Genomic DNA, 25,079 nt, shown 5'->3' with positions numbered 1-25,079 from the left:
AAGTTTCAAATGTAGTAAAAATATGTAGATTCCAAAATATAAATGTGTATTTTCTCTTAGAATTAAATTACCCTTTACAACAGAAAACTGTAGGAATATCTTTTTAGGTTACTTAGTTCATGACTGAGTGTTACATGATATTGAATCACATACACAGCTTTCCCAGCTATGCTTAAATTAAAATCCACATACATACACAACAGGAGAGAACCTTCAGCCTACAAGAGCTTCTCGGTCAGCTGAAAGAGACAGTGGAACAGAGAACTGTTATTCCCATTTTACTCACAGAGAGCTGCAGCAGGCAGGTACTGAGTTGGCCACACTCGAAGGAAATCTACGCCACACTTGGGAATTATTTCTCAGACTCCCAACTTCCATACCAGGTCTTTAACCAGCACATCTCTAGTTTTTTAAAAGCATGTGCGTACTTCCTCCGCATGCATCACCCTGCTGGAGTGACTGACATCACCAGTGGTGTGCACTGCCAGACATTTGGTCATCTTTCAAATCCATGTAAAGTAGGAGCAACACTATTAAAGTTAATAGTATTCTAATTTTGTAAAGCTGGTGCCCGCCCTGCGTGTAACATCTATGTGTTCGTATGTGCTTGCTGTTTTTCACAATTACTTAAATTGCTGCTTAAAGTATGGCAGAGATCAGTACTTTTTCAAGGTTGCTCCACAGTTTGCTTTTCCTCATGAGAGGGGATAAGTATGTGGGTGGAACTGGGAGCAATTCTTGAAGTGGCAAGATGCCACCAGTTATATATTTGGTAACCACACTGTCACATCAGGGAGACAGCAGTTCCTGATTTCTGCTAGGTGGGATCCAGGAGCTGGATCTGCTGCTTCGCAGAAATGCCTCTCTCAAGATGTAACGTCTATCAGAGAGGAACTGTATGCACTTTTTATTATCTGCTGGTGTGGATTGCTGACATCTTAGTGACTTGATCCATCATTTGCATATCATTAAAAGACTCTGATTTAGGATCTGAGGTCAGTGTGGCCACTGTAAGTCATTTGAGACATAGCATTAGAGTGCTTTCTGCTATCTGGAAGGTAAGAGTAAAGAAAGAAACTTTGAAGTGCTGAGTTTGTTCAAATAAAATACCTTTAATAATTTATTTTCATTTTAACATGTTTGGCACTGTGCCATTGTCCTCAGTAGTTATAATTTGGAAGTCTGGTCCCTTTGGCATCTTGAATGCACTTTGCTCAAGAGAAGATGTAACTCCATTATCCAAAGTTGCTCTGATACTTATGAAATTATGTTTGAAATTCTGAGTACAGTATTTGGCCTGTATAAAGGGATACAGAGAGCAAACCCAACAACTAGGCATTTTTGGTATAATTCTGCTTTGTAAGGAATCCTCTGTTGCCTCCTCTCAGCTTTCACTGAGATCGTTGGTTCACATTCCTCTCCATACATCCTCCTACACTCATCCACTGCTCCAGCAGGAGCAGGTCAAACACTTGGACAAAGGAGTACACTCCAGATGAATTAGCTGAGGACATATATCAAGCATCTGATAGAGAATTCCAAAGTGAAATATATACATGCCTTCTTTCTCATTCTAAATTGTGTTTGTTATAAACTCCAAGGAGTATCTCTGTGACTCAGCAGGACCCAGGAAGACAGAGGTGCAAATAATCGCCAAGTAACTTAGTCTTGGAGCCCTGGGACACAACCCAATTTCAGCTGTCCTCAGGGAAACGAACCCAAGAGGAAGCAGCACACAGGGATGCTGGGGAGTAAGAAAGAGGCCAGGCTCTTCACACCAGATGCAACCCAAAATTGCAGTGTACCCCTCAGCCCTGTAGCTGCCTCATGAGTAGACCCTGGAGAGGCAGGGAAGGAGAAAGCAGGAATGGTATGGGCGGGGAAGGAGGAAGGAGTGAAATAACTGAGGCAAACCCAAGCTTTAGGGCATAAAAGTATTCCGGAGAGAACCACAGCTTGTCAATGGGCATGTTATCTAAAACCAGACACCTGTTAAATATTGTATGTGACAACTCCTGTTTTAACAAGCCACTATTCTCAAAACATCTGAAAGAGAATGCATTTTGTGACCAAAAAAGTGAATACCATGTATGGTTTATCTCTCTAAATAGAAATAGCTATATTGATTTATAGATATAATTTAGAATATATTTATAAATGCATATATGGGATTCTCTATAATGGATTTATGTAAATATATAAACATGTAAGTCTATATGAGGTATTTTATATAATAGCAGATTTGGGGATCTCTTTTATGGATATGTTTATGGATCTGCGCCTTGCCCCCTGTAGTGGCATTAAGATGACATAAAGAAGCCCTCACCTGCGGTCATCTCCCTCTCAATTGTTTCAACTCACCTTAGGACCTGGCTGTGTGTCACAGCCTCTACTACCTTATCGCCTTCTGCACGTGATGATACTGTGTTGAAAAATTCTCCTTTAGGATTGATTTCTTTCCATGCATTACTTCAACCCAAGATGATTTTTTCTTCTGGAAACTTTAAGCAAACTTCTTTGCAATTTTTTGAGTTAAACAATGGTGAAAAAATGTAGACGTTTCCCCTTGTAAACATTTTCATATGTTTTTATGATCAGGCATAACTCAGAAATGTCTGCACTTTAACATCCAAAATTTCCTGGTTAGCTAGTTCTCTCTAAGGACAAGGACCTTTAGTTATTGGTAATAAACAGAATAAATACAACTATTTATAAATATTTAATTTCTTGTCTTGCACACCTGTGGTAGTTGATCTAACTCATTCTGGGAGCTAGAGCACATGGTTGGTTGCAGCATGAGCGACAAATTACAGCAAAAGCCACTGGCAGGGTGAGGAGGAGCCAGACATCTTCCCAGACTTCTTCCCAGTTATAATGGGCCAGAGACTGCTCAGTACACTCTGTGATAATCCAAGAAGTGTGGCTGACTTATACAGAAGCAGGATGGAGCCTTGAGTGTGTTATGAACTAGAATATCCCGCTTTCCAAACATTATATGCTGGTGCTTTCTTCTAGTTGTAGTTGGACCTAACGCAAAGCATCCAGGGAGGAAACTCTTTCCACTCTCTGTTACCTGTAGCAAACTCCCATTGCATCTGAGATGATGCCATTACCCTGGTTCAAGACATCTGTAGGAGATCACCCTTGATTCATTCATAAGGACACCACTTCGATGCAAAGGTCTGCCTCGTTGGAATAACTTACAGTATCAGGGTCTAAACTACTGATGTTATAAATCACTGGACACTAAGCCTGTGTTTCAGATTAGTCCCTTGTGCCTAGATCATAAACAATGTTGAGTGCCTCATCCTGCAGGCATTCAGGGATAATTAGATAGATGCCCTGCTAATGAATGGATGAATTACTAATCTAAACATTTGTTTACAACAGGAGAATTAGCTTCTCAAGTGAAAAGATGAGCTCACTGAGCCTTGCAGCGTGCCACAGCGAGCTATCCGCTGCCTGTGGGACCCAAGACAAATGTGCAGCAAATGAAAGCCCGGCTGCACCTCCCCAGCCCGCCTGTTGCCCCGGGTCCGCACCCCTGCACTCAGCTGTCAGATTCACTGCAGACTCTCTCAGACCACCCGTGCCGCCAGGAAGAACTTTGTGCAACTCAGCACTGAAGCTGTCAGCTGGGATTGCTGCAGGGGGCAGCAAGCTGAAATGGCGAGGCAAGAGGCAGTTACACAGCTGATTTACCTGTTTTCCTAAATTTGATTTGAGACGGGATGGGAAGGGAAATAATGGGGCAAGTGCAGAGCAAGATTTTTTTTGTCCTGAATTGCTTAAAAAGGCAGAATGACTGGGATGTAAGAAAAGGTATGATATTAAGGAGAAGAGAGAAATGTGACTGCTGTTTCAGAATTTAGTTCTTAATTTTCACACTGATTTAATCAGGCAAGCTCCCACTGGTATCAGTGGCTATCTACTCAACCAGGAATGAAGCAGCTGAATAAGAAACTGTAGACTGGGCATACTGTAACCTTTGGGTTCCTCCATCCAGATGATGATGGTGTTTCATGCAGAAACAGGCATGGACAGATTATGTATCTGTGTGTGAATATTCACTACATTTGGGTTTGTCCTGCCAGGATACTCCTACTTTTAAGGATGGGTAACATCTTTAAAACTACACAGAAAGTCCCTGACCAAGCTGAGACTCTTGACTTGGGTCTGCCATTCACTAGGCTGTACCCTAATCACAGGCAGTCCTTGCCTTTTGTACCCATATGGAGTCTCTTCTACTAATTTCTATCAAAAGGGTTGACATGTGCCCTTTCTGATGGAAACCTGAAACAAATCTGCCTCCCTGTGCGGCAAATCTTATGTTCTTTTTGCGTTTCCTTATGAAGCAGGTTAGCCCTGGTGAGGCACCGTCTGAGGGATAGTTTTTGGAGCGATCTCAGGATGTGTTTTGCAGTATGATGTGCCACAGGTAAAGGAGGTTTTGGTGATAACTATCCCACTTCAATTTTGGCATGGCCATTTCAAAACTGCTGGGATTTCCTTTTGGTCTGATTTCTTATACTAGGAAGCCTGAAGCCCTGAAGAGGCTTCCTTCACCTCCCCCACCATATCCTCCCCTTGTTTAAGTCTAGGTAAGTTAGTAGAAATAGTGAGATTTGCTGTTGGTTTGTTTTTTTTTTTAATCTCCTGTATTTTCATATTGGAAAATGTAGTTCTGCCTTTGCTCACTGGAGTTTGATTCTGCAAAATGGCAGTCACGCTAGTCTCAAGTCAGCAAAGCCACTAGCACTGTTAAAAGAAGAGGCAGTGTGATGGCTGATGGGAACACTGACCTGGTACCTCTAATCGTGATTGCTCTCTTAACAGCAAGCACAAAGAACCACAAACATGAAAGAGGGAAAAGCTGGCAAGTCAAGAGCAATCCAAGTTTCTCTCACTCACTCAGGCTACAGCCATCTCTGTGTTAGAGCTAACCTGTGTTCAGGTGCCGCAGGAATGTTACCTTTCAGTTCATGCGTTTTACGAGGCCTCCTAGAGAGTTCTTCAGCTCTTTAAATGTAAATATAGCTTCTGTCCGACTAGGATGTTTAACATCACCCAAAGTTGAATCAGTTGCTTGGTGATGCTGTTCCTCAGGATTGCCACTCCAGCTGTCCCCAAGCCAGCACCTCTACCACCATGCCTTCCCCACCGCCTCTGGAGTTTGGGTTTTATCTACAACCCAAAGCAAATGTGTCTGTCTGTAGGAAGCTTTCTCATCATTTCCACTAGATGTCATGGGAAGGGGAAATGATACTTTCTGCTGGCCTGTTGACTTCACATCCCTCCTCCTCATTCCCAAATCCATGAGCCTGTTGATGAAGCCTTTTTACTCCAACTACAGGAGGCATTGCGCTCACAGGCTCCCATCCTGCCAGGGGACTTCAACCACCCTGCCATCTGCTAGAAACGTAGCATGGCGAGCTGTAGGCAGTCCAGGAGGCTCCTGGAATGCATTGAGGATAACATCTTAAGCCAGGTAATAGACAGCCTGGGGGGGCTGTAACACTGGACCTGTTGGTCACTAGTGCAAGTGAGCTAATAGGTGACATGAAGATTGGAGGCAGCCTGGGTTGCAGTGGTCACACACTGGTGGAGTTCACAGTCCTGAGGGATATGGGTCAGGTGAAGACTAAAGTCAGGACCCTGAATTTTAGGAAAGCAAAATTCCAGTTGTTCAAGGAATTAGTCAATACGACCCCCTGGGGAACTTCCTTCAAGGACAAGAGAGCAGAACAAAGCAGCTGGCAGATCTTTAAGGATGCTTTCTATAGAGCGCAAGAGCTCTTGATGCCCAGGTGTAAGAAATCAGGAAAGGAAGGCAAGAGACTGGCATGGCTTAGTCAAGACCTGCTGGTCAAACTAAATGGCAAGAAGGAAGTGCATACATAGTGGAAGAGGGAGAGGTATCCTGGCAAGAGTATAGGGACACTGCCCGGTTTTGTAGGGATGGGGTCAGGAAGGCCAAGGCGTGGCTGGAGCTGAACTTGCCAAGGGATGCAAAGAATAATAAGAAGGGCTTCTACAGGTATGCCAGCCAGAAAAGGAAAGTCAAAGAAGGCATACACCCCTTGATGAGCAAGACTGGAAAACTGGTAATAATGGACAACCAGAAGGCTGAGGTACTCAACAACTTTTTTGCCTCAGTCTTCATTAGTGACTTCTCTTCCCACACCTCTCGAGTGGATGGACTGCAAGTTGGGGGCTGGGGGAGCAAAGCCCCTCCCACTGTAAGAGAAGATCAGGTTTTGGACCACCTGAGGAACCTGAACATACATAAGTCTGTGGGACCTAATGAGATGCATCCCAGAGTCCTGACAGCATTGGCTGATGTAGTTGCCAAGCCACTTTCCATGATACTTGAAAAGTCATGGCATTCAGGTGAAGTCCCTGGTGACTGGAAAAAGGGAAACATTGCAGCCATTTTTAAAAAAGATAGGAAGGAGGACCCTGGGAACTACCAGCCTGTCAGCCTCACCTCTGTGCCTGGGAAGATCATGGAACAGATCCTCCCAGAAGCTATGCTAAGGCACATGGAGGACAGGGAGGTGATTCAAGACAGCCAGCATGGCTTCACCAAGGCTTCACTGCTTGACCAACCTACTGGCCTTCAATGATGGAGTGACTACATCAGTGGACAAGGGAAGAGCTACAGATGTCATCTATCTGGACTTCTGTAAGGCCTTTGACATGGTCCCCCACAACATCCTTCTCTATAAATTGGAGAGATATAGATTTGATGGGCGGACTGTTTGGTGGTGAGGAATTACTTGGATGGTCACATCCAGAGAGTAATGGTCAATGGCTCAATGTCCAGATGGACATCAGTGAAAAGTGGTGTCACTCGAGGGTCTGTATTGCGAACAGTACCATTTAACATCTTCATCGATGACATAGATGGTGGAACCAAGTGCACCCTCAGCAAGCTGAGTGGCGCAGTGGACATACCTGAGGGATGAGATGCCATCCAGGTGGACCTGGACAAGAAGTGGGCCCGTGTGAATCTCATGAGGTTCAACAGTGCAAGGCCAAGTGCAATGTCCTGTACCTGGGTCGGGGCAACCCCCAGTATCAATACAGGCTGGGGGATGAAGGGATTGAGAACACCCCTGCAGAGAAGGACTTGGGGGTACTGGTGGATGAAAAGCTGGACATGAACCGGCAATGTGAGCTCGCAGCCCAGAAGGCCAACAATATCCTGGGCTTCAGAAAAAGCAGTGTGGCCAGCATGTTGAGGGAGGTGATTCTCGCCTTCTGCTCTGCTCTGGTGAGACCCCACCTGGAGTTCTGTGTCCAGCTGTGGGGCCCTCAGCACAGGAAAGACATGGACCTGTTGGAGGGGGTCCAGAGGAGGGCCACAAAAATGATCAGGGGGCTGGAAAACCTCTCCTATGAGGAAAAGCTGAGAGAGTTGGGATTGTTCAGCCTGGAGAAGAAAAGGCACTAGGGAGACCTTATTGCAGCCTTTCAGTACTTAAAGAGGACTTACAAGAAAGATGGGGACAGAGTTTTTAGCAGGGCCTGATGTGATAAGACAAGGGGTAATGGTTTTAAACTAAAAGAGAGAAGATTTAGATTAGATATAAGGAAGAAATTTTTTACCATGAGGGTGGTGAAACACTGGCACAGGTTGGCCAGAGAGGTGGTAGATGCCCCATCCCTGGAAACATTCAAGGCCAGGCTGGACAGGGCTCTGAGCAACCTGATCTAGTTGAAGATGTCCCTGCTTATTGCAGGGCGGTTGGACTAGATGACCTTTAAAGGTCTCTTCCAACCCAAACTGTTCTATGATTCTGTGATTTTATGATTTAGTTTTAAGGTAAAAGTCATATGTAAATCTAAAAAAGAGAAAATGTCAGAGGGTAAAACCCAAAGTCTACAAATCAGGCAGACTTCCATTGACTTCAGTGGCATTTCACAGATACCAGTAGTGTGGGAGGAAGAGGCCAAGCCTTCACCATGGCAAATAAACTCCCAAGTTTTCCTGTGGGGAAAGCTTTTGTGGGTCATTTCTTCAGTGAGCTGAACTATGAATCTGATTTCAGTCAGTAGACTGTGCTGAATTTCTTTCTTGAACAGGCCTTGTCAGTCAATAACATGTCTGCACATAGTTTTGATTTGTACCAGTGGAATTTCTGACGACTGTTTGTTTTGATATTACTAACTGATATACATTTGTGTTTTTTAGCAGACACTCCAGCAGAGATGCTCTTAATGTTCCTGAGTGATCAGAAAATTTTGCTCAAGGAATCCTGAAACATAAATTGTCACTATTAATATATGTCAGATTTGTCATTAGTACTTCCTGTTTCTAAAAGCGTGCAATGACTTTTGACCCAACCCAATATACCAGACCACATGCATTCCCAAAGTAGGCAGCATGTATAGCAATTTCCTCATCCAGCTGGTAGCAAGTTTGCAACATGTGTAGCCTGCAGTGATAGGAGTTGGCAAGAAATTGATGTTTAGAGTAGCAATAAATATTGCTAATGAAACAAACTTTATGAAATTGGCTCCAAAACCAGCTAAATGATGCATGTGAACATGTGAAATTTATACCACTACTATTTTCTTGAGAAGAAACTGACATCAGCAATGACTTTCAGATTCTTATTTCATTTGGTCTTCCCTTCTCCAGTCTAACCCCTCTAAGAGTCCAAGGATCATGTGGCAATTAATTGAAAACATTTTTTTCTCAAAGAGAAATAATAATAAAGGGTTTCATCATCCAACTTCTGTTAAAAATCAATGGCAAAACTCCCTTTTGAATTTTAAGAAGAAAATGATCAGATCCAATGTCTGTAGCTACCGACTACCATAAGGATTAATCTTAGCAGTTTGGAAGAATTTCCCCTAAAGCAGGAAAAGCCATCAAAAAGGCAATGTGTGAGGCAGCAAAAGAAAAAAAAAAAAAGAATCGTTGAAGAGAAACCTACATTTTTCTATAATCTCTATAATGAGGATGGATTTGAAAATAGCAACTCAGCCTGTTGTGTGTAGGCTTGCTGCATATATTTATTACTAAAGATTAGTAAATTACACCTTTTCCTTAGTTTCTCAGCCAGGCTTGCGTGTATATTGAAAAGTTTCTTCTTAGGACTTGGAAAGTCGCTTAGCACAGGAGTGATTCTTCTATTGTTTGCTTCCAGTAACACATGATCCTATGGCAGATATTATTGATACAGAAGTAAGGAAGGAAGCAACATGATGATAAAAAATTACCTTCTTTTAGGTTAGGTTTTGACGTAAAAGACACTAGGGTTACTCATGCTACTCAGTGTGTAAACCTGTTACAATCTGAGTGATATTCACCATGGAAGGTTTTATGCTGGGGACTGATTCTATATCCCTTACACAAGAACACTAGCCAGCACTCTCCAGATCCATAATTTAAAAGCCTTGATCTGTGCTCTTAGTCACAATTTGGAAGCCAGAGTTAGAGGGACAGCGTGTGCCATGTCTTTGTTGGGGTTGGGTTCTGTTCAGGCCCTGTGCACAGAGGAACAGCTTCTGTGAAAAGCGGACTTCTGAGAAGCGCTGTGGTCTGAGAGATGTCCCTTGGTGCTGTTTGTCTTCTCTAGTTTTCATCTCAGGGCCCAGCCAGCCTAAGCCTGGATGAGATGTTGCAGATGTTGCATCAGGTGTTGAGAACCTCATGGGCTGGCTCTGAGGTCTCTGCCTCTTTCCTGCTTCAGTCAGACAGTAAAGGTGGCTTGTCCTGAGCACCAATAGAATGTGGTTTGGGTTTTTTTCCTCTCATCAGAAATAGAGTCTGTGTCACTGACAGCACATCTAGTCTCCTACTTTGATGCACCAGGAGAAGGCGTTATTTCCCCTGTCCTTGACTTCCCCTTATACACAATTTTCAGTAGTTTTGTTTGCTGGCTTGTGCCATGAGGCTGGGTGATGTTCATCTCTACTGTCTCCAGGCTGGCCTATCAGGCAAGTAGAAAAGCTATGAAAGAGGCTGGATGAACAGAGGTCCAACTCCTGGCACAGGTCTCTTTAGCCCTTTGCCTCAAAGCGCAGGAGGATGATCACCCAAGTCAGGTAGGGCTCTTATGTGGGGTCTTAGGGTTGTACGTCAACACTAAGAGAGCTTTGTATGGAGACCTGGTGGCATAAGTGTGAATGTAAAAAGGGTATTCCAGGGTTGCCATCAAGTCCTCCAGCCAAAAATAGGATGTCTCAGCATCAGCTGTCCTTGATGGAACCATCTTTGGGAGTGCCCTAAGAGTACTGTAAATATTTCCACTGTGACTGGACAGGCATGCACAGAACTCCAGGGTGCTGTGACTGGATTGTTTTTGGGACCTGAACTGTACAGCAGGGATTCTTCTCTTTTTAACCCATGAAGCTTTGTTGACATATTTGTTTCTACAAATATTGACCGAACTGAACAGCTACCTTTAAATTGCTGAGGCTCTTCACAGACTGCTTGTTTTGAATGATTGTTTGCTAGTTTACTACACAAGACCATCTAAATTATGGCGTGCTCGATTTTGTTTTCATTTTTTTTGCCTGCTTTTTGCATCATTCACACTTTCATAAAAAGGAGGCTAGAAGACTGAAGAGATTTCAAGATGGCCACACAAACACTTCTGGTGTAGAGTTTTCTATGAAGACATATTTAGACAATTGTCCAGAAGTCCTTTGCATACCTTGAACATTCTTTCATGAACTTGAAAAAAAATTAAACTGCATTTTCCCAGGCAATGAATAAAGGGGCTGCAAACAACATCAAAGCAAATGCGTGTGTGGTTTATACTTCAAGCATTGCAAATACCTCCTTTTTTTTTTTTTTTAACAGAATCCTCCCAGTTCTATTCCTGCTAAATTCACTTAAACCCAAATAAGGCGTATTTTGGTGCTCTGTATTTTTCTAAGCATTTCACAGTTTTTTGGGACACGACTCTTAACATCTGTTTTTATTTCCTTGTTAATTCCTTTTCCTGACTCTTAACATAAAATATTCAGGAAAGTATGATTTCAAGGATAGCCTGTTTGTATGCTTTGAAAGAGCTCCATCTTAGTGTATGTTAGGATATACTCTTTATCTCAAAGCAAAACAATGAGAATGAAAATCAAAGGGCCACATATATAATACAGAGATAATACTTCACTGTGCAAATATTTTGTCACTGAGAAGAGAAAAGCAGGAATGTCAGTGAGAAGACTTGTGATCTGCCCCCCAAAAAAAAGACGCATGCAAGAGAAGATCCTGGCGAAAGCTGTTTTATCAGTTAGTTGTAGGCTGTGACAACAGTGCCTAAGGAAATGATTTTAAAGTAAACATTTGTGCTATGTAAACCCTTGATTTTCACAAAAAGTGAAACAGATTCCTCCCATAGTGGAGAGAGAACTTATACAGGGATTTGCCAAAAAAGAAGCCACAATAAATAGGGCCTCATACACACCAAACCTTTTTCTATACTACTATTTATTTAATTCTGAAGTGTAAATCACAGATAGATTTATTAGTTTAATCTTACTGGGATTACTGCCTTTGCATTTGAGCAGCATGCTTTTGGTTTCCTTCCTCTTCTTCTACTCCTCATTAATTTTCTGGGGTAATAAACCTCTTTCACTTCCCTGAAGTATTACTTTAAAATAATGTAGCATTTTTACAAGAAAATGATCCATTCTCATGAGTAACATTCACCACTGATGCCTCCTGCTTTCTATGGAAGACACAGCCTTTTAGGCAATTTGTTAATTCTTCAGCACCTTGGAGGAAAAAAAAAAAAAAAAAAATCAACCCTTTTCAGACTCTAATTGTACCCAAACGAGATTTACCTAGATGAGGTAGATGCTGAAGTGCCACTGAAAGAAGGGGGAATTAAGAATACTCTGCCCACCCAAAAACTGAAGAAGCTTTCTTGGAGGGACTTGGTTTCTGCTACATTATTCCAAGCATCTCTAGAGCACTGAGACTTGTCAGAAAAACACAGTTGTGTCAGCATTGTGCTTTTGCGGGGTGACATTGGTTCCTTAGCTGCTTAGAAGACAATTTGTTCGCATAAAGACAGGTCACCCTGTGCCCTAGAAAAGAGGCATAATTCACTCAGAAAATGATGTGGTCTTTCTGTTTATATCATTATACTATGGGTGCTGAGTTGAAGTCTGTCATGCTAGTGGTCTAGTACTGGGAAGAAGATGATACAAAATGGGCCATCCACTTCGAAATGAGAGGGTTTTCTTTGGTTATTTGTTTGTTTGGTTGATTTTTTCCCCTGTGGAAGAAGCCAAGCTTATTAGTTGCGTATTTATTCTAGCAAGCATGGAGAACTCAGGACGTCTGTGCTTCATTGCGATACTACTCGTTCTTTAGGACCAGTGGACTAGTGCTTTCTTTCTCCCAAACTACTTTACACAAATTGCAAACCCAGAAAAAAAAAAAAAAGATGAGAGCATTCTCCTTTGCTAGGTAGGACTTGAAAGGGGAAGATTTCCAACTTTGGAGGATATCAGTGACCTAAGGAGGGATGAAAATACTATATGGCACCACAGGCTCATGCATCCACAAAGATACTTATTCTGTCCCTGCTCTTGAGAGATTACAACCAAGTTTTCCAAAAGAAGCTCGAAGAAAGAGTGACACCTTGTAGATTTTCTCCTCTTGCTTGCTTGTGTATCATTTTCCTTACAGGCAAAAGAACAGGGAAGAACAGCACAGTCTTAATCAGTTAATTATACTTAAATGCAGAAGAATACACCCCAAGCCCTTTGTCCTTTATTAAATTTATTAATTATTTTGGCTGGTGCTTGTGCTAGAGACCAGAAGCATTGTTAGAAACATTCATAAAGCAGAGTGACAAACCTTTCTCTCTTTCATAGCCTTGCTTTGTGATACTTATTACTGGGACCAAATTGTGGAGTTTTATGGGTTTTGTAATGCACAAAGCTCAACAATGTTTTGCTGTCAGCTGCATTTACCAGCTCCTTTCAGCAGATACTTGAAAACATTGCATATTTCTCTTTCAGTTATCCAGTTTGGCTTTGTCACACTCTTTGTTGCCTCCTTCCCTCTGGCACCTCTCTTTGCTCTTCTGAACAACATCATAGAAGTCCGGCTTGATGCAAAAAAGTTTGTCACTGAACTGAGGAGGCCAGACACAGTAAGAGCAAAAGATATAGGTAAGTAATGAAAAAACATGACAATGAAGATAACACCAAAAATTCAATAAGAAGGAAGAAAAGTGATAGTTAATCCCTTAATAAGTTCTGTTTTTTACTTACAGGAATTTGGTATAACATTTTGAGTGGTATTGGAAAGCTTTCAGTTATCATTAATGTAAGTATTTGATTACACCAGTTTCTAACCATGATCTTGGGAGCTTATATTGTGCCTCCAGCATAATTTAAATGTGAAGCCTGATTTTATCAATTGCTATAAAATACAATAAAATCTAAATTATCCAGTTCATTCTGGAAGTGTAAAACATGATTTAATTACAAATGAGATGACCATTCACTCTTCTCATTCTCTCTATCCTTGTGTTATATAGGACAGGAAGACTAATTCATATAAGAACAACTAATGAAGGGGATGTAAGCAGGCAACACCCCAGATAATTGATAAAGATCTACTTCTCATTCATACCTGTGCCTTTTTCTGTTACTCTGCTAGTATAACTGTTGGTATGAATAAAAAGGATGTAAATATAAAGTCCTGGATTCTAGGAGCAGAAAGTCCTTAACTAGATAGCATTAGCATTTGTTCTGATATATACAGGTATGGTTATATCCCTAAACATAATTTCTCCCACAGAGTGAGCATTTCTGTAAGAGTAGGTTTTTGGTTTTTTTTTTGAGTTAGGTTACATGCTCCCCAAGCTACAAAAACTTAATGCAAAAATATATTCTTTCACAGAACAAGAATGATTACAAGAACATAATGTGTGTCTGGTATACAGATATATTATGTTTATTGTTCTACATGTATTCCTTAAGTAAAAATCTCCTGTATATGCTTTAAGACAAAAAAGACTCATGCCCTAAGAGTTTAATTATAATACTACTATCTAGTGGGGTTTTGACCCACAGGTTATAGAATCATTGAATCATATAGGTTGGAAAAGATCTTTAAGATTATCGAGTCCAGCTGTAAAATATCAAAGATATCAAAGCACTTTAGAAAAGCAGATGATTGTCAGTACTGAATGGGAAACTTGTGCAGAGGGGTTATGCAATTTATCTAGTACAATAGCTTCCAGCACAACAGCACTCTGTAGCAGTATGTAAGCTATCGTTACGACTGGGAGAACTATAATGCCTCCAGAGAAGCAGTGTTGTTTGACTTGGGTGGAGCATTGTTCACTTATGGCTCAGCAGTTTCCAGGATTTAAGGTAGGAAATCATTGCAGCCCTGCACATACCCATAATTTTGCTGTCAACCCTAGATTTCAGGTTTCCAGTACTGATCTGTGCTGGAGGAGCAAAACTCTGCAGCCTCTCAGTTTTATCAGATTATGCAGATTTATGAGCCTTGACTATTTTCTGTGTCAGACAAACTCTGAACGTTTTTATTTCCTGGGGATTCCATTAAAATATCAATTTGCTACTTTTTCTTGACAGAAGTGTAAATATGGGCATACCCAATTAAAAAAAAAAAGTACTGAATGCCCAGTTCTGCTTCTCCATCTGAATAATATTGCTGCAGAAGACCTATTTAGCAAAATGTAGTTTTAAATGAATCTAATTAATTCTTGTTGATATGATCTAGATACTTCTGTATCTGATTCACTTCACAATTATACCAGTTTTATACCAGCATGAGGTCCATCGATGCCAGATGTGTAAGTCCTGATGCACAGGGGAAAATGGAGGATGACTACCTTACACTCAACTGGTTTATCTCAGATAACACTCTGTAACTACACCAAACTATACTCCATGTTATACCAGCAAGCTATTGTGTCTTGTAGTTTTTTAAAACGAGTGATAAACCTCCTAGTGGCTCGACGGTTGGAAAGAGTTGAAGAAATGTACAGGACATTAATTGCTTTTACTAGTCTATGCTCTAAGAAATATTCCACTTCCCTAGCTACAGCCTTCCCCTAGAGAGACAGAGCAGGTTACTGTGCATTTATAGAAGTATACATTCTGTAACAGGTCTGGCCATTTAACTTTCACTTCATCACCACTCTAAACTTCCTTAAACGTGAAAATTATCACCTGAGTTAACTTAATATCTGAAACACATTAGACATAGATTCACGACGCTGTTGTTTGGTTGGGTTTTTTTCCTCTCTCAGGCTTTTGTAATTGCTGTCACATCTGATTTCATTCCACGCCTTATGTATCAATATGCATACAGTCAAAATGGAACCATGCATGGCTTCATCAATCACACGCTCTCATACTTCAATGTCAGTCATCTCAAGGCTGGAACACAGCCAGAAAACTCCCCGTTTGCACAGGATGTTTTATTCTGCAGGTAAAGTACTTCTAATGACAGTTTGCCTAGTCAACGTAATTTCTTTGGGTCTTTTGTCAGACAAAATTTTTCCAAGTGGCGACTGATAATATTTGTGCCTTTAAAAAGACGGTTTTAAGAGTACAGCTTTTAGAGTATCCTCACTGTATTAGAAGGTTCATAAAAGGTTTTTTTTCCAGTGCATTAAAAGGCAAAATAAACAATTTAGGCAGACTTAACTCACATAAAAAAATCCTTTCTTTATTGAAAGACATAACCTTCATTAAAAACAATGAGGTTTTTAAATGGACACCCACTAATTAGAACCAGGCTTTCTTTTTCTTTGTTAAGTTCAGTGTTTACTTGATGAGATCTGAGTTTTCAGTAAATTCTGCCCATCTTTAAAACCTGCACCACTCCTTGTCTGCATATCTTATATTTCAGATTCATCTTTTCAGACTGGGGAAACAAGGCTTGACTTCTTTAAAATTTGTCCAAAATGTCTGGTCCACTGCTCCTGTAGTGCAGATACCTATGGAGTAGTTCTAGTTTGCATAAGAAATCACTAACATGGTTCCAGGGCTCTCAAAGTAACCTTGCTTTTTTATAAAAATATGCAGAAATTTAAAGAGCTGTTTTAAGGCAGTACAACCCAAGGCTGTTCAAAGCTGAGCTCCTCGGGTCAGTGCTATATTCAACAGCCTGCCGCACTTTCCTTTTGGACTCCCTTGAAATCACACTGCGCTTAGCATCTGCAATGACAAGAAATCATCACAAAACTTGCTCTTCCATTTTCCTTGGAAGGAGAGCCTTCATTTATATGGTTTTTGCTACATACAGGTCTTTAATTGGCCTCCCTTATTTTGATGCATAATATATTTGCATATGTTCACTTTTTCTGATGCATGGCAAGGTTTTTGAATCTAGTACTCCTGATTGATAGTTGCCATCTGAACCTGTCCTGGTTTTAAAACTAGTTTCACCTCTGTCTTTCCCAGTCTCCTTTCTCAAACTCAGGTCTTCACTCTCATGCTTTCATTGTGTGGTTTTACTCTGAGAACAAATTTTGGCTAAATTGCCAAGGTGGGGTTCTCAAAATCTTATCACAATATTCTCTCAGCACCCGTGTCAAAGCAAGGGCACAAAATCAGTTACCAAGCATAGCAGAACGATGATACAAATCTTACAGGGGACATTCACATACCATCTAGCATCAGATTGGCCTCTTCTTGCAATACTGGTTTATTGAATGCTCAGATACTGGCAGAAAATACTGCTAGATTGTAGATACTGTAAATATCAACTTGTGTTTTCTAGTTAGAGCTTCAGAATTCTTTCTTCTTTCCTTCCATTCACTTGAATTCATTGTACTTGATAAATCTGTATTCAAAATCCAGATAGAATTCTTATTAGTTCCAATGACCCCTGCATTTCTGCATATCTGACATTCAGAGTTTCTTAAAGAAGTTGTATTTACAGAATAGAGATAGCTAAGGCAGCTGGAAATTTTTTATAGTGTTACCGTTAAATTATGATTATTAGTCTTTTCTTTAAATCTGTGAGAACAGCTCTAAGCATGACATAGAAGGCTTGTAACTAAAGCTAGTTAGGATGCACATTTTTGTGCTACCAAAATCTTTGTCTTCACTTTAAAGTTGAGGAGAGAAAATATTTCAGATAAATCAACCATTTGGTTAAAAAAAAAACCACCAAAATTCAATTAATTGTAAATATCTGCTGATTCTACCCTTCTAAAAAGAAATTCATTTAGAAACAAGCAGCCACTTAAAAGCAAAGAGAGAAATTAACTTTGTAATTATGCTTCTAACAGGTCCTGTAAACTGCCCTTCAGAATGGTTCACTTCTTTTCACTGTTTATTTAAAGGATCATATTCTAGCTAAGTTTCCGAAGTAGCCAAAAACCTTCCCTTGCTTCTAAATGACTGCAAATTTCTAAATGTAGACTACATACCTATCTTCCATGAAATTGTTGGGGCTTTTTTTTTTCCATTCTGATTTTATTAGGGAATAAGAGGGTTTGCTCAAATAGTTTCAGAAAGGGTAGATGGAAGTTCTTCAGTGAGTCCTACAAATCAATACCCATCTTAGAGAATATATTAAATATCCTAATGTAATAATTTTCAAGAAAGAATTCTTAAAGTTGGCATTATTCAGTGTAGTTTGTGCATGTTTATCTCCTGCATCTGCGCAATCAAACTTTAATCATACTTAGGATCCCACTGATTTTAAGCAGGGTATTTATCTTACCCAGCTACAACCCACAAAAAAATTATGTATCTCAGTTCCTTCACTGGAAGCAGAGTAAATGCAGAGAGAAATCTGGCCGCCTAACTCAGGCACTGCCCTTGGGATTGCCTTTGGGACGTACCTACCTTCTTACCATGACTACCACAGAGGCTAGATGAGTGCACAGATAAGACTCCTAACTTTTAAGCAGGTAAAGAAAGAGCATATAACTCAGCACATCCATGTCTCAGTGTCAGGAACTTTGTTAAGGGAATCTCTGCGGCCCCTTGGGAGGCGATCAGATGAGACTTGAGGGCAGACAGAAGGGAAAAAATAGCTCTCCAGTGCTTAAAGCTGCATGCTGTGCTCTACCTGCTGCTTTGCTTGTGGCAGACAAGGTAAAGCACCTTAAACCTGGGGCCTGTCCTCTGTCTTTTCTCAAAATGTTGTTCCCTGTGAGCTCTGCTATTGCCCATCTCAGTATGTTGCTGAGAGTTATTTCTTAGAATAGTGTTACATGTAAGAATATGCAGCATCTCTGTACTTTCTGATAGACTTGTAAGTCTGTGTCCTGGTTTCAGCTGGGATAAAGTCACTTTTCTTCCTAGTAGCTGGTACAGTGCTGTGTTTTGGATTTAGTGTGAGAACAATGTTGATAACGCACTAATGTTTTAGTTGTTGCTACGTGGTGCTTATCTTAAGTTAAGGAATTTTCATTTTCCCATCTCTGCCAGCAAGCAGGTGTACAAGAAGCTGGGGGGGGAGCATGGCCAGGACAGTTAACCTGAACTAGCCAAAGGGATATTCCACACCATAGAACGTCATGCTCAGTATATGAACTGGAGGGAGTTGGCTGGGAGGGGTGGATCGTTGCTCGGGAACTGACTGAGCATTTGTCGGCAGGTGGTGAGCAATTGCCTTGTATATCACTTGTCTTTTTTGGGTTATACTTCACTCTCTTTTTGTTACCTTCCTTTTCATTATTATTTCTTCTTATTATTATTTTTATTTTTATTATTATTATTATTGTTATATTTTCTTTTTTATCTCAATTATTAAACTCTTCTTATCTCAACCCACAAGTTTTACTGGGTTTTGATTTGCCTCCCCATCCCACCAGGGAGGGACGGGAGGAGTGAGCGAGTGGCTGCGTGGTGCTAGTTTCTGGCTGGGGTTAAACCACAACAGTCTGTGAAATGCTTTTCTGCTCTCAGTTCCTAGCACTTTTTAATTTGTATGCCTAAATTAGCTTGTGTTTTCCTTCAACAAGCATCTCGATCCTTATGGATCTTCTACTTCACTGTGACTTTGCTACTGTCACTTTGCTATTTACCTGGTCCTAGTCATTGGCCTCTATTTATGGTGTCTGACTGCCAGTGTATTTGTAAATGTGTGTATTAACAACAGTGATGAAATGCACTCCTCAGATTAGCATGGATTCAACAGAGCCAAAATACAGGGAGAAGGGAATAATCCACACTAGGTATAAAAGTGGTCCCTGCCTGATAACATCAAGTCTATGCCACTGAGGAAAAAAAAAAAAGATATGTATTGCAAACAAGAAGCATACACTAAATGTTTGACCACGTACCAGTCTGAATGAGAAACAACTATGAGAGCATTTCTGTTCCATTATCAGGAAACAATTAGGAAAAGATGTCAGCAACTACATTCACTGTTTCTCATTATCACCTGCCTCATTTGAATCTTATCAAAATCTCAGCTTTGGACAGAACTATCACTGTGATAAAATATGGGGTATCTAGCTTGTGTCCCAAGAGACAGGCAACAAACACTGTCCCTTAAGCTGGAAATAAAATCTGTTTTTCTGTTTCTGGCAAATATGTTGGGAACAAGCTGACCTCTCTTATTCTTAGATTTCTGTGACCTCCGGAGATAAATGTGGTTACAATAAGCCTGCATTTTGGCCCTTACGGGCATTGCCAGAGATTAAGGTATCTTAAAAATAACCATAACAAGCCAGAAACAACTCTCCCACCGAACACCCAGAATACATTCTTTGAATATTTTGAGCAGCATTTTCTACAATGCTGTGAACTCTTTGACACTGCTTCCAAATAAACATTGCTGTAACGCCATTCTGACGCATAGTATTAGTTGTAATGATTTTTTTTCAGAGCAAAATGCCATTTGTGTAGCTGAAGTCAAATTAAAAGCAAACCCTGCTAAGTTATGTGACATTTTTATTGGTTTAGCCCTTTTAATATTTATAAGCTGGTATCATAATGGAGTACATGAAAGCACGCTGATCACACTGAAAAGACAAAAGCAGCAGATACAGAGTCATTAAAGGGACTTTTCCATTAAAACAGGTCTGTTCCACTATTCAGAAAATTTATTAATTGTCTTTGAATTAATTAATTTTCTTAATGCCCTGGGATTCAACTCATCGACTCCCAGTGATCAGTGGTGGATTCTAATGTTTTCCCCTGAACAATTCTTCCATAGTCCTGCATTGCTGAAGCACTGCTTCCTTGTGATTCAGTCATGTTTTCTTCAATTTCTTGTCAAAGACCAGCTGTGAAAGGAAATTAAATGCATCAATTTATTTAGACTGATTTGCAGTTCCACTTACATACACATTTTGATTTTTTGTCTAGGTCTTGCCCGGTCCTCTCCATCCATCCTCATTTCCCCAACATTTCTCTCCTTTCAGTGTGCATTTTTCTTTTTTCCCTCAGAACTTTTCTGTGCCCTATTCTTAAACCTCACTGGCTACTTCATATTCTTGTCGTTTTTCAGCAGAGTTAGAGTTGTTTACTATTTTGAAACACAATAGTCTTTGCAGCACCGGTTGTTTGCTGTTCCTAGCATACCTGCTGAATCAAATACTTTAAGAATGAAAAATTGAAGAGGTAAGGGAAAAGATGGTCTTTTTTAAAAAGAAACTACCTGTAGAATATAGTGGTTAGAAAAGGCCCGGGTTATTGCACTTTGAAGTCCCATGTGCCATAGAATAATTAAAAGGGGAGGTGGGGAGGAGGCCCAGTTCCTTGTCTGTAGCTCTGACAACAGCTCCCTTCACCATAAATCATTTGCTAGCGTTCTGCTGGACGTAGATTCAGGCATCATAAGCAGTGTGATTTCCAGCAGAGCCGGGTGAAATTTCCACAGGGTCTGATGTCCTGCAACACTTACATAGTTTGTGAAGCTCAGAGTACATCATTAAATGGAAAACCCACCACAGTCGGTGACCCTTCCAGGTGAACCTGGGCTCCGTTTCAAGACTGGGATTGATTTATAGCGCGAGGCAAAATCCACAACAAACTCAGTGGTTTTCCTTGGCTTTGATGTTCAAGCAGATTAAATTCAAGGGAACTGACTCTGGCCCTCGTACACAGATTTGAGCAACACGCAGGAGTCCACATTGTACAGAAAAAGGAATGGCACAGTGCAGGCACAGCATAGGACCGAACAGGGATCCTGTGTAAGACAGGACAGAGAGCTCGACTGCTGGGCATGCACCACTGAACACAACAAATAATCCAAGGTCTAACACAGCCCAGATAGTGCTGCCGTAAATTAATACAGCCCCCAAATTACAGTTGTTTTCTCCTCCTCTTCCTCCTGCCTCTCTCCATTGCGGGTTGTACGGTGTGTCCTTCATCTCCAGAAGGTGCTGCACAGAATTATACCCAGCATTTCAGGCTGAATTTCTGGGGTGGGGGGAAAGGGGTGGGATGTAGGGGGTTGGGGGGGTGGATTGTAAATGTATAATTTAACGTGCAAAACCATATGGATAGAACCTGAAGGTAATTTTGGTAAGCGCACCTGCAAACTGAAGCTGACAGATTTTATATATGAACATTCTCCATTATCCCCTGATGGAGGCTTTTCCACAGTCTAATGAATCTTACTGTCAGGAAGGGTTTTGTGGTATTCAAAACAGATTTTCCCTTTCTTAATTTCATCCCATTACTCCCAGTCAAACACTGTGAACAGCACTAAATTATCCCTTTCAGTCCTAAGGGCACAATTTGTGCATGGTTATCATGTCCAACTGTGGCTGTTGCTTACCAAAGTGGAGCAATACATGTGCTCTTCTTTAATCTTTTCTGGTGAGTCAGTCTCCTCAGCCCCTGGATCGTTTTGCTGAACTGCCTTCGATTTATTGCCTTTTTTTTTTTTTGCCTTTTTTTTTTTCCTTCTGAAATCCCCACAGCTGAATGGCTGAATGCAGCATTCCAGGTGTGGCTTTACCTGAGCTGTTCAGAGAAGGGCTACTACCCCCCCAGCACCATCGTGCCTTTTGTTTGTACATCCAGAAGTCATACTGCCCTGCTGCCTTATTTCAGACTTGTGCTAACTTGCTGGCCACTGTAAGCTCCAGGCTATTTTCATTGCACTTTCTTTCAAGCGCTGTCCTTTCAAAGATCCTTCAATTGTTTTATTTTTAATTATTTTCCATTTCCCCAGATTATTCTCATTGTGTTTCCTGTCTGTATTTCTTATTGCTTTCTGTGTTTCCTGCTATTTGCAAAACTTTCCAATTTAGGAGCATCTGTGACTTTTATTAGCCTGTTGTTTGCTTCCAAATGATTGATGATAATACTAAAAGCATCAGTCTTTACACCAAACCACTAAGGCTCTGTTTTATCCTGTCTAAGGCTAGACAGTTAATTTAGGAAGTGCCTTTCCCATGGCTCCCTCTGTCGTTAATGCAAAGACAGGAACCACCAAAGTGTGAGTCAGATTTTACGTGGCCTGAATTATTCCCTAAATTAATCAAAGTTTAGGTGAGATGAATGCAGGCTTGTCTCCTTTAGTCTGAAAATGCCTTGGGCTATGTCTATGCTTTAATTTCAACACTTCATTCCCTGTACTCTGAGATCAATTTAACATTAACCAAAAAAAGGGGACATTTGTAAATCTTGGAAAATCTGGAAATTTCCAACATTAGAACAACGTTCTGATTTTGGTTACAACTGTGAAAACCAGACTAAGCTTGTTAAATTCAGTGGAGATAGTCCAGCTCTAATTCTGGAGTTGTATTTCATAATAAGGGTTGAAGTAGGAACATCTGGAGGATTTGATTCTTTAGGTTTTGTGATTGGAAAATCATGTTAATCAAAGCAATTGGTGCAGGAGTGGAACTGTGTGATAACTGAGCTGTCTCCATCGACAGGTTCAAAGACTACAGAGAACCACCTTGGTCCCAAAATCAGTATGAGTTTTCTAAACAGTACTGGGCTGTCTTATCTGCTCGCTTGGCTTTCGTTATTCTATTTCAGGTAAGTCTGTTGAGTTGCGGCAATTTCAGTCACAGAAATATCATAATAGATGGATTGAAATGCACGGGCCAAAGCAGCTCATGGCCAATGGAGCTTTTCTGTTTGCAAGTACCCAGCTCGAGGTGCTTGCACCCAGCCTGCTGAGGTGTCGGTGGGCTGCAGCACAGGTTCTCCCTTCGGAGCACTGTGGCTTCCTCTCCCTTCGTGGAAGGGAAGCCCCACAGCTTGCATTAGCCCCCGGCATTAGCAGGGACCCCCAAAATACCCCACGGTCTTGAACATTTCAGTTAAGTGGACTCTGTCAGCTTTTATACTCTCAGGGGCATCACTTGTAAAAAGCACTTAAATGCTGTGTAGGCTTGTTAAATGATGTTCTTTACCCAAAGCAAGAAATAAGCAGAAGCAATAAATCTTCCCAGGTCTTTTGCTACTTTCTACAAGTAAATGGAGTAAATTGTCCCTGGTGAGGAGGTTTTATTGGCAAGGGATTTGCTATCATGGTTTCGCTTCTGAATGGCAGAAGCCTTCTGCTCTCCTCCGTGATCTGGGATCCCTCCACGGTCAAATTGGTCCCACCCCTCATATTGAAATCTGCCTGTCTTTTCTCCTCACCTGCCAAATATTCCAAAGTGTGACTGCGAGTCTTGCCTGGTTTATATTGCCCTCTTCTGCTTCTTTGCTCTGTCTTCAGTAATTTTCCACCACTGGCTGCAAAACATTTGAAACCAACTGGTTATGCTGGGCTTCAAATAGCCTGCCTGTTGTTCTGCCAGAGTACATTCCCTGGTTAATTAGCTTCATTGTCTCAGATGGGGATGGAAGGTTCATGCTAGTAGCCTTGTCAGCAAATGTTCTCACACATTTTGAGGCATTACACAACACAGCAGTTTTCAAAGCATTATCATGATAATATAAACCCCAAAGCATAATTTATGTATAAATTTCACAAACAAGCAAAACTTTTTGTCCAGTCTGCCTCCTGCTTCTGTGTTAGGACTATCACCTGTAATGGATGACCTTGACACTTGAGGTTCAGGGTTGTGGCTTGCATGCTGCCATAGTGTAAAAAAATCCTGTTTGTCAGCAGACAGAAGGATTTGAGGACAAAATGACGATTAAAGTTGTCTGCTCAGGCCATGTTGTAAAGACATGGGTATGATTGTGTTGGAGGATGCTTTCACCGATATTGCCCTTATAGTAATGGATTCTGAACTCAGTCTCAATGAATTTGATATTGAGAACTGAGCACCTTTGGATGCCTGTAAAGAATAAGGCTGGTTTAGCTACTTAGGCCATGAATCATTTGATGAATCCAAGTCCTTTCCCATTTCAAACCTAAAACTGAAGCATGTGCTTAATTCAGCCTCTCCACTGAGGGGGGGAAGTTGTGCAGAAACGTGAGCTGTTTCTTGAACTAAGACCTTACTCAACTGCTTAATGCTACATGCTGTCAGCAAAATGAGTTTGATACCTGCCTCATAGCTACAGCAATGATTTGGTTTTGCTTTAGCATGGGTATTTTGGATTTTTCGTACTTGCTTCACATCTGTTGCCATGTTTGCAGAACTTGGTGATGTTCCTCAGTGTTCTGGTTGACTGGATGATTCCTGACATCCCCAAGGACATCAGTGAACAGATCAAAAAGGAGAAGAGAGTGCTCGTTGACTTCTTCCTGAAGGAGGAGCATGAAAAACTGAAGCTGATTGAAAGCTTTATCGCACGTGACAAGCAGAAACACAAAAGTGGGACCAAAGGCGAAAGGATCCGGGCTGCCAGCTTCTGTCAGTTTAACCGAAGTCAGAAAGGCAGCTTTGCCTCCTTTAGCTCACAGCACACAGAAGTGTGACTCCTTAGGGAAGGGTAACATACCAGGCTTACCTCTGAATACCTGCTTACTGTGTGACATGATTCTGGACCTGGAGCAAGGGAGGGTGAGACGGTCAAGGAAGAGACAGGGAGCAAAACGGAGGCTTCTTTGGCTTCCTTAGGAACTCCATCTGTGAGGGTCTCTTACATTTTATATGCTCTATCTGGGCTGCAGCATTTTCAGACTTTCTCAGTGCAAGATGAGGGCTCTATTGTAGCTGTAGCTGGTCCTTGTGGTGCTGCATGGGAGTTGGGTGGGCGCGCAGGAATTCTCCTCGCTCGTGCAG

The 25,079-nt window shown here is 41.2% G+C and overlaps 1 protein-coding gene across 1 annotated transcript in view; it reads left to right on the top strand.

Annotated features, from left to right (window-relative positions):
* Nucleotides 1–24,772, top strand: part of ANO2 (anoctamin 2) — a 195,529-nt gene extending 170,757 nt beyond the window's left edge. Inside the window, exons 21-25 of the mRNA XM_075051673.1 lie at nt 12,994–13,146; nt 13,251–13,303; nt 15,267–15,448; nt 22,821–22,926; nt 24,491–24,772. Coding sequence (XP_074907774.1) covers nt 12,994–13,146; nt 13,251–13,303; nt 15,267–15,448; nt 22,821–22,926; nt 24,491–24,772 — 776 coding nt within the window. The remainder of the gene's footprint in view (nt 1–12,993; nt 13,147–13,250; nt 13,304–15,266; nt 15,449–22,820; nt 22,927–24,490) is intronic.
* The last annotated feature ends 307 nt before the right edge of the window (nt 24,773–25,079 follow it).

The sequence above is a fragment of the Buteo buteo genome, chromosome 19 (genome assembly GCF_964188355.1).
Source record: "Buteo buteo chromosome 19, bButBut1.hap1.1, whole genome shotgun sequence".
Taxonomy (NCBI): Eukaryota; Metazoa; Chordata; class Aves; order Accipitriformes; family Accipitridae; genus Buteo; species Buteo buteo.
The sequence above is the reverse complement of the archived record's forward strand: the minus strand, read 5'-3'. Positions and strand labels throughout refer to the sequence as shown.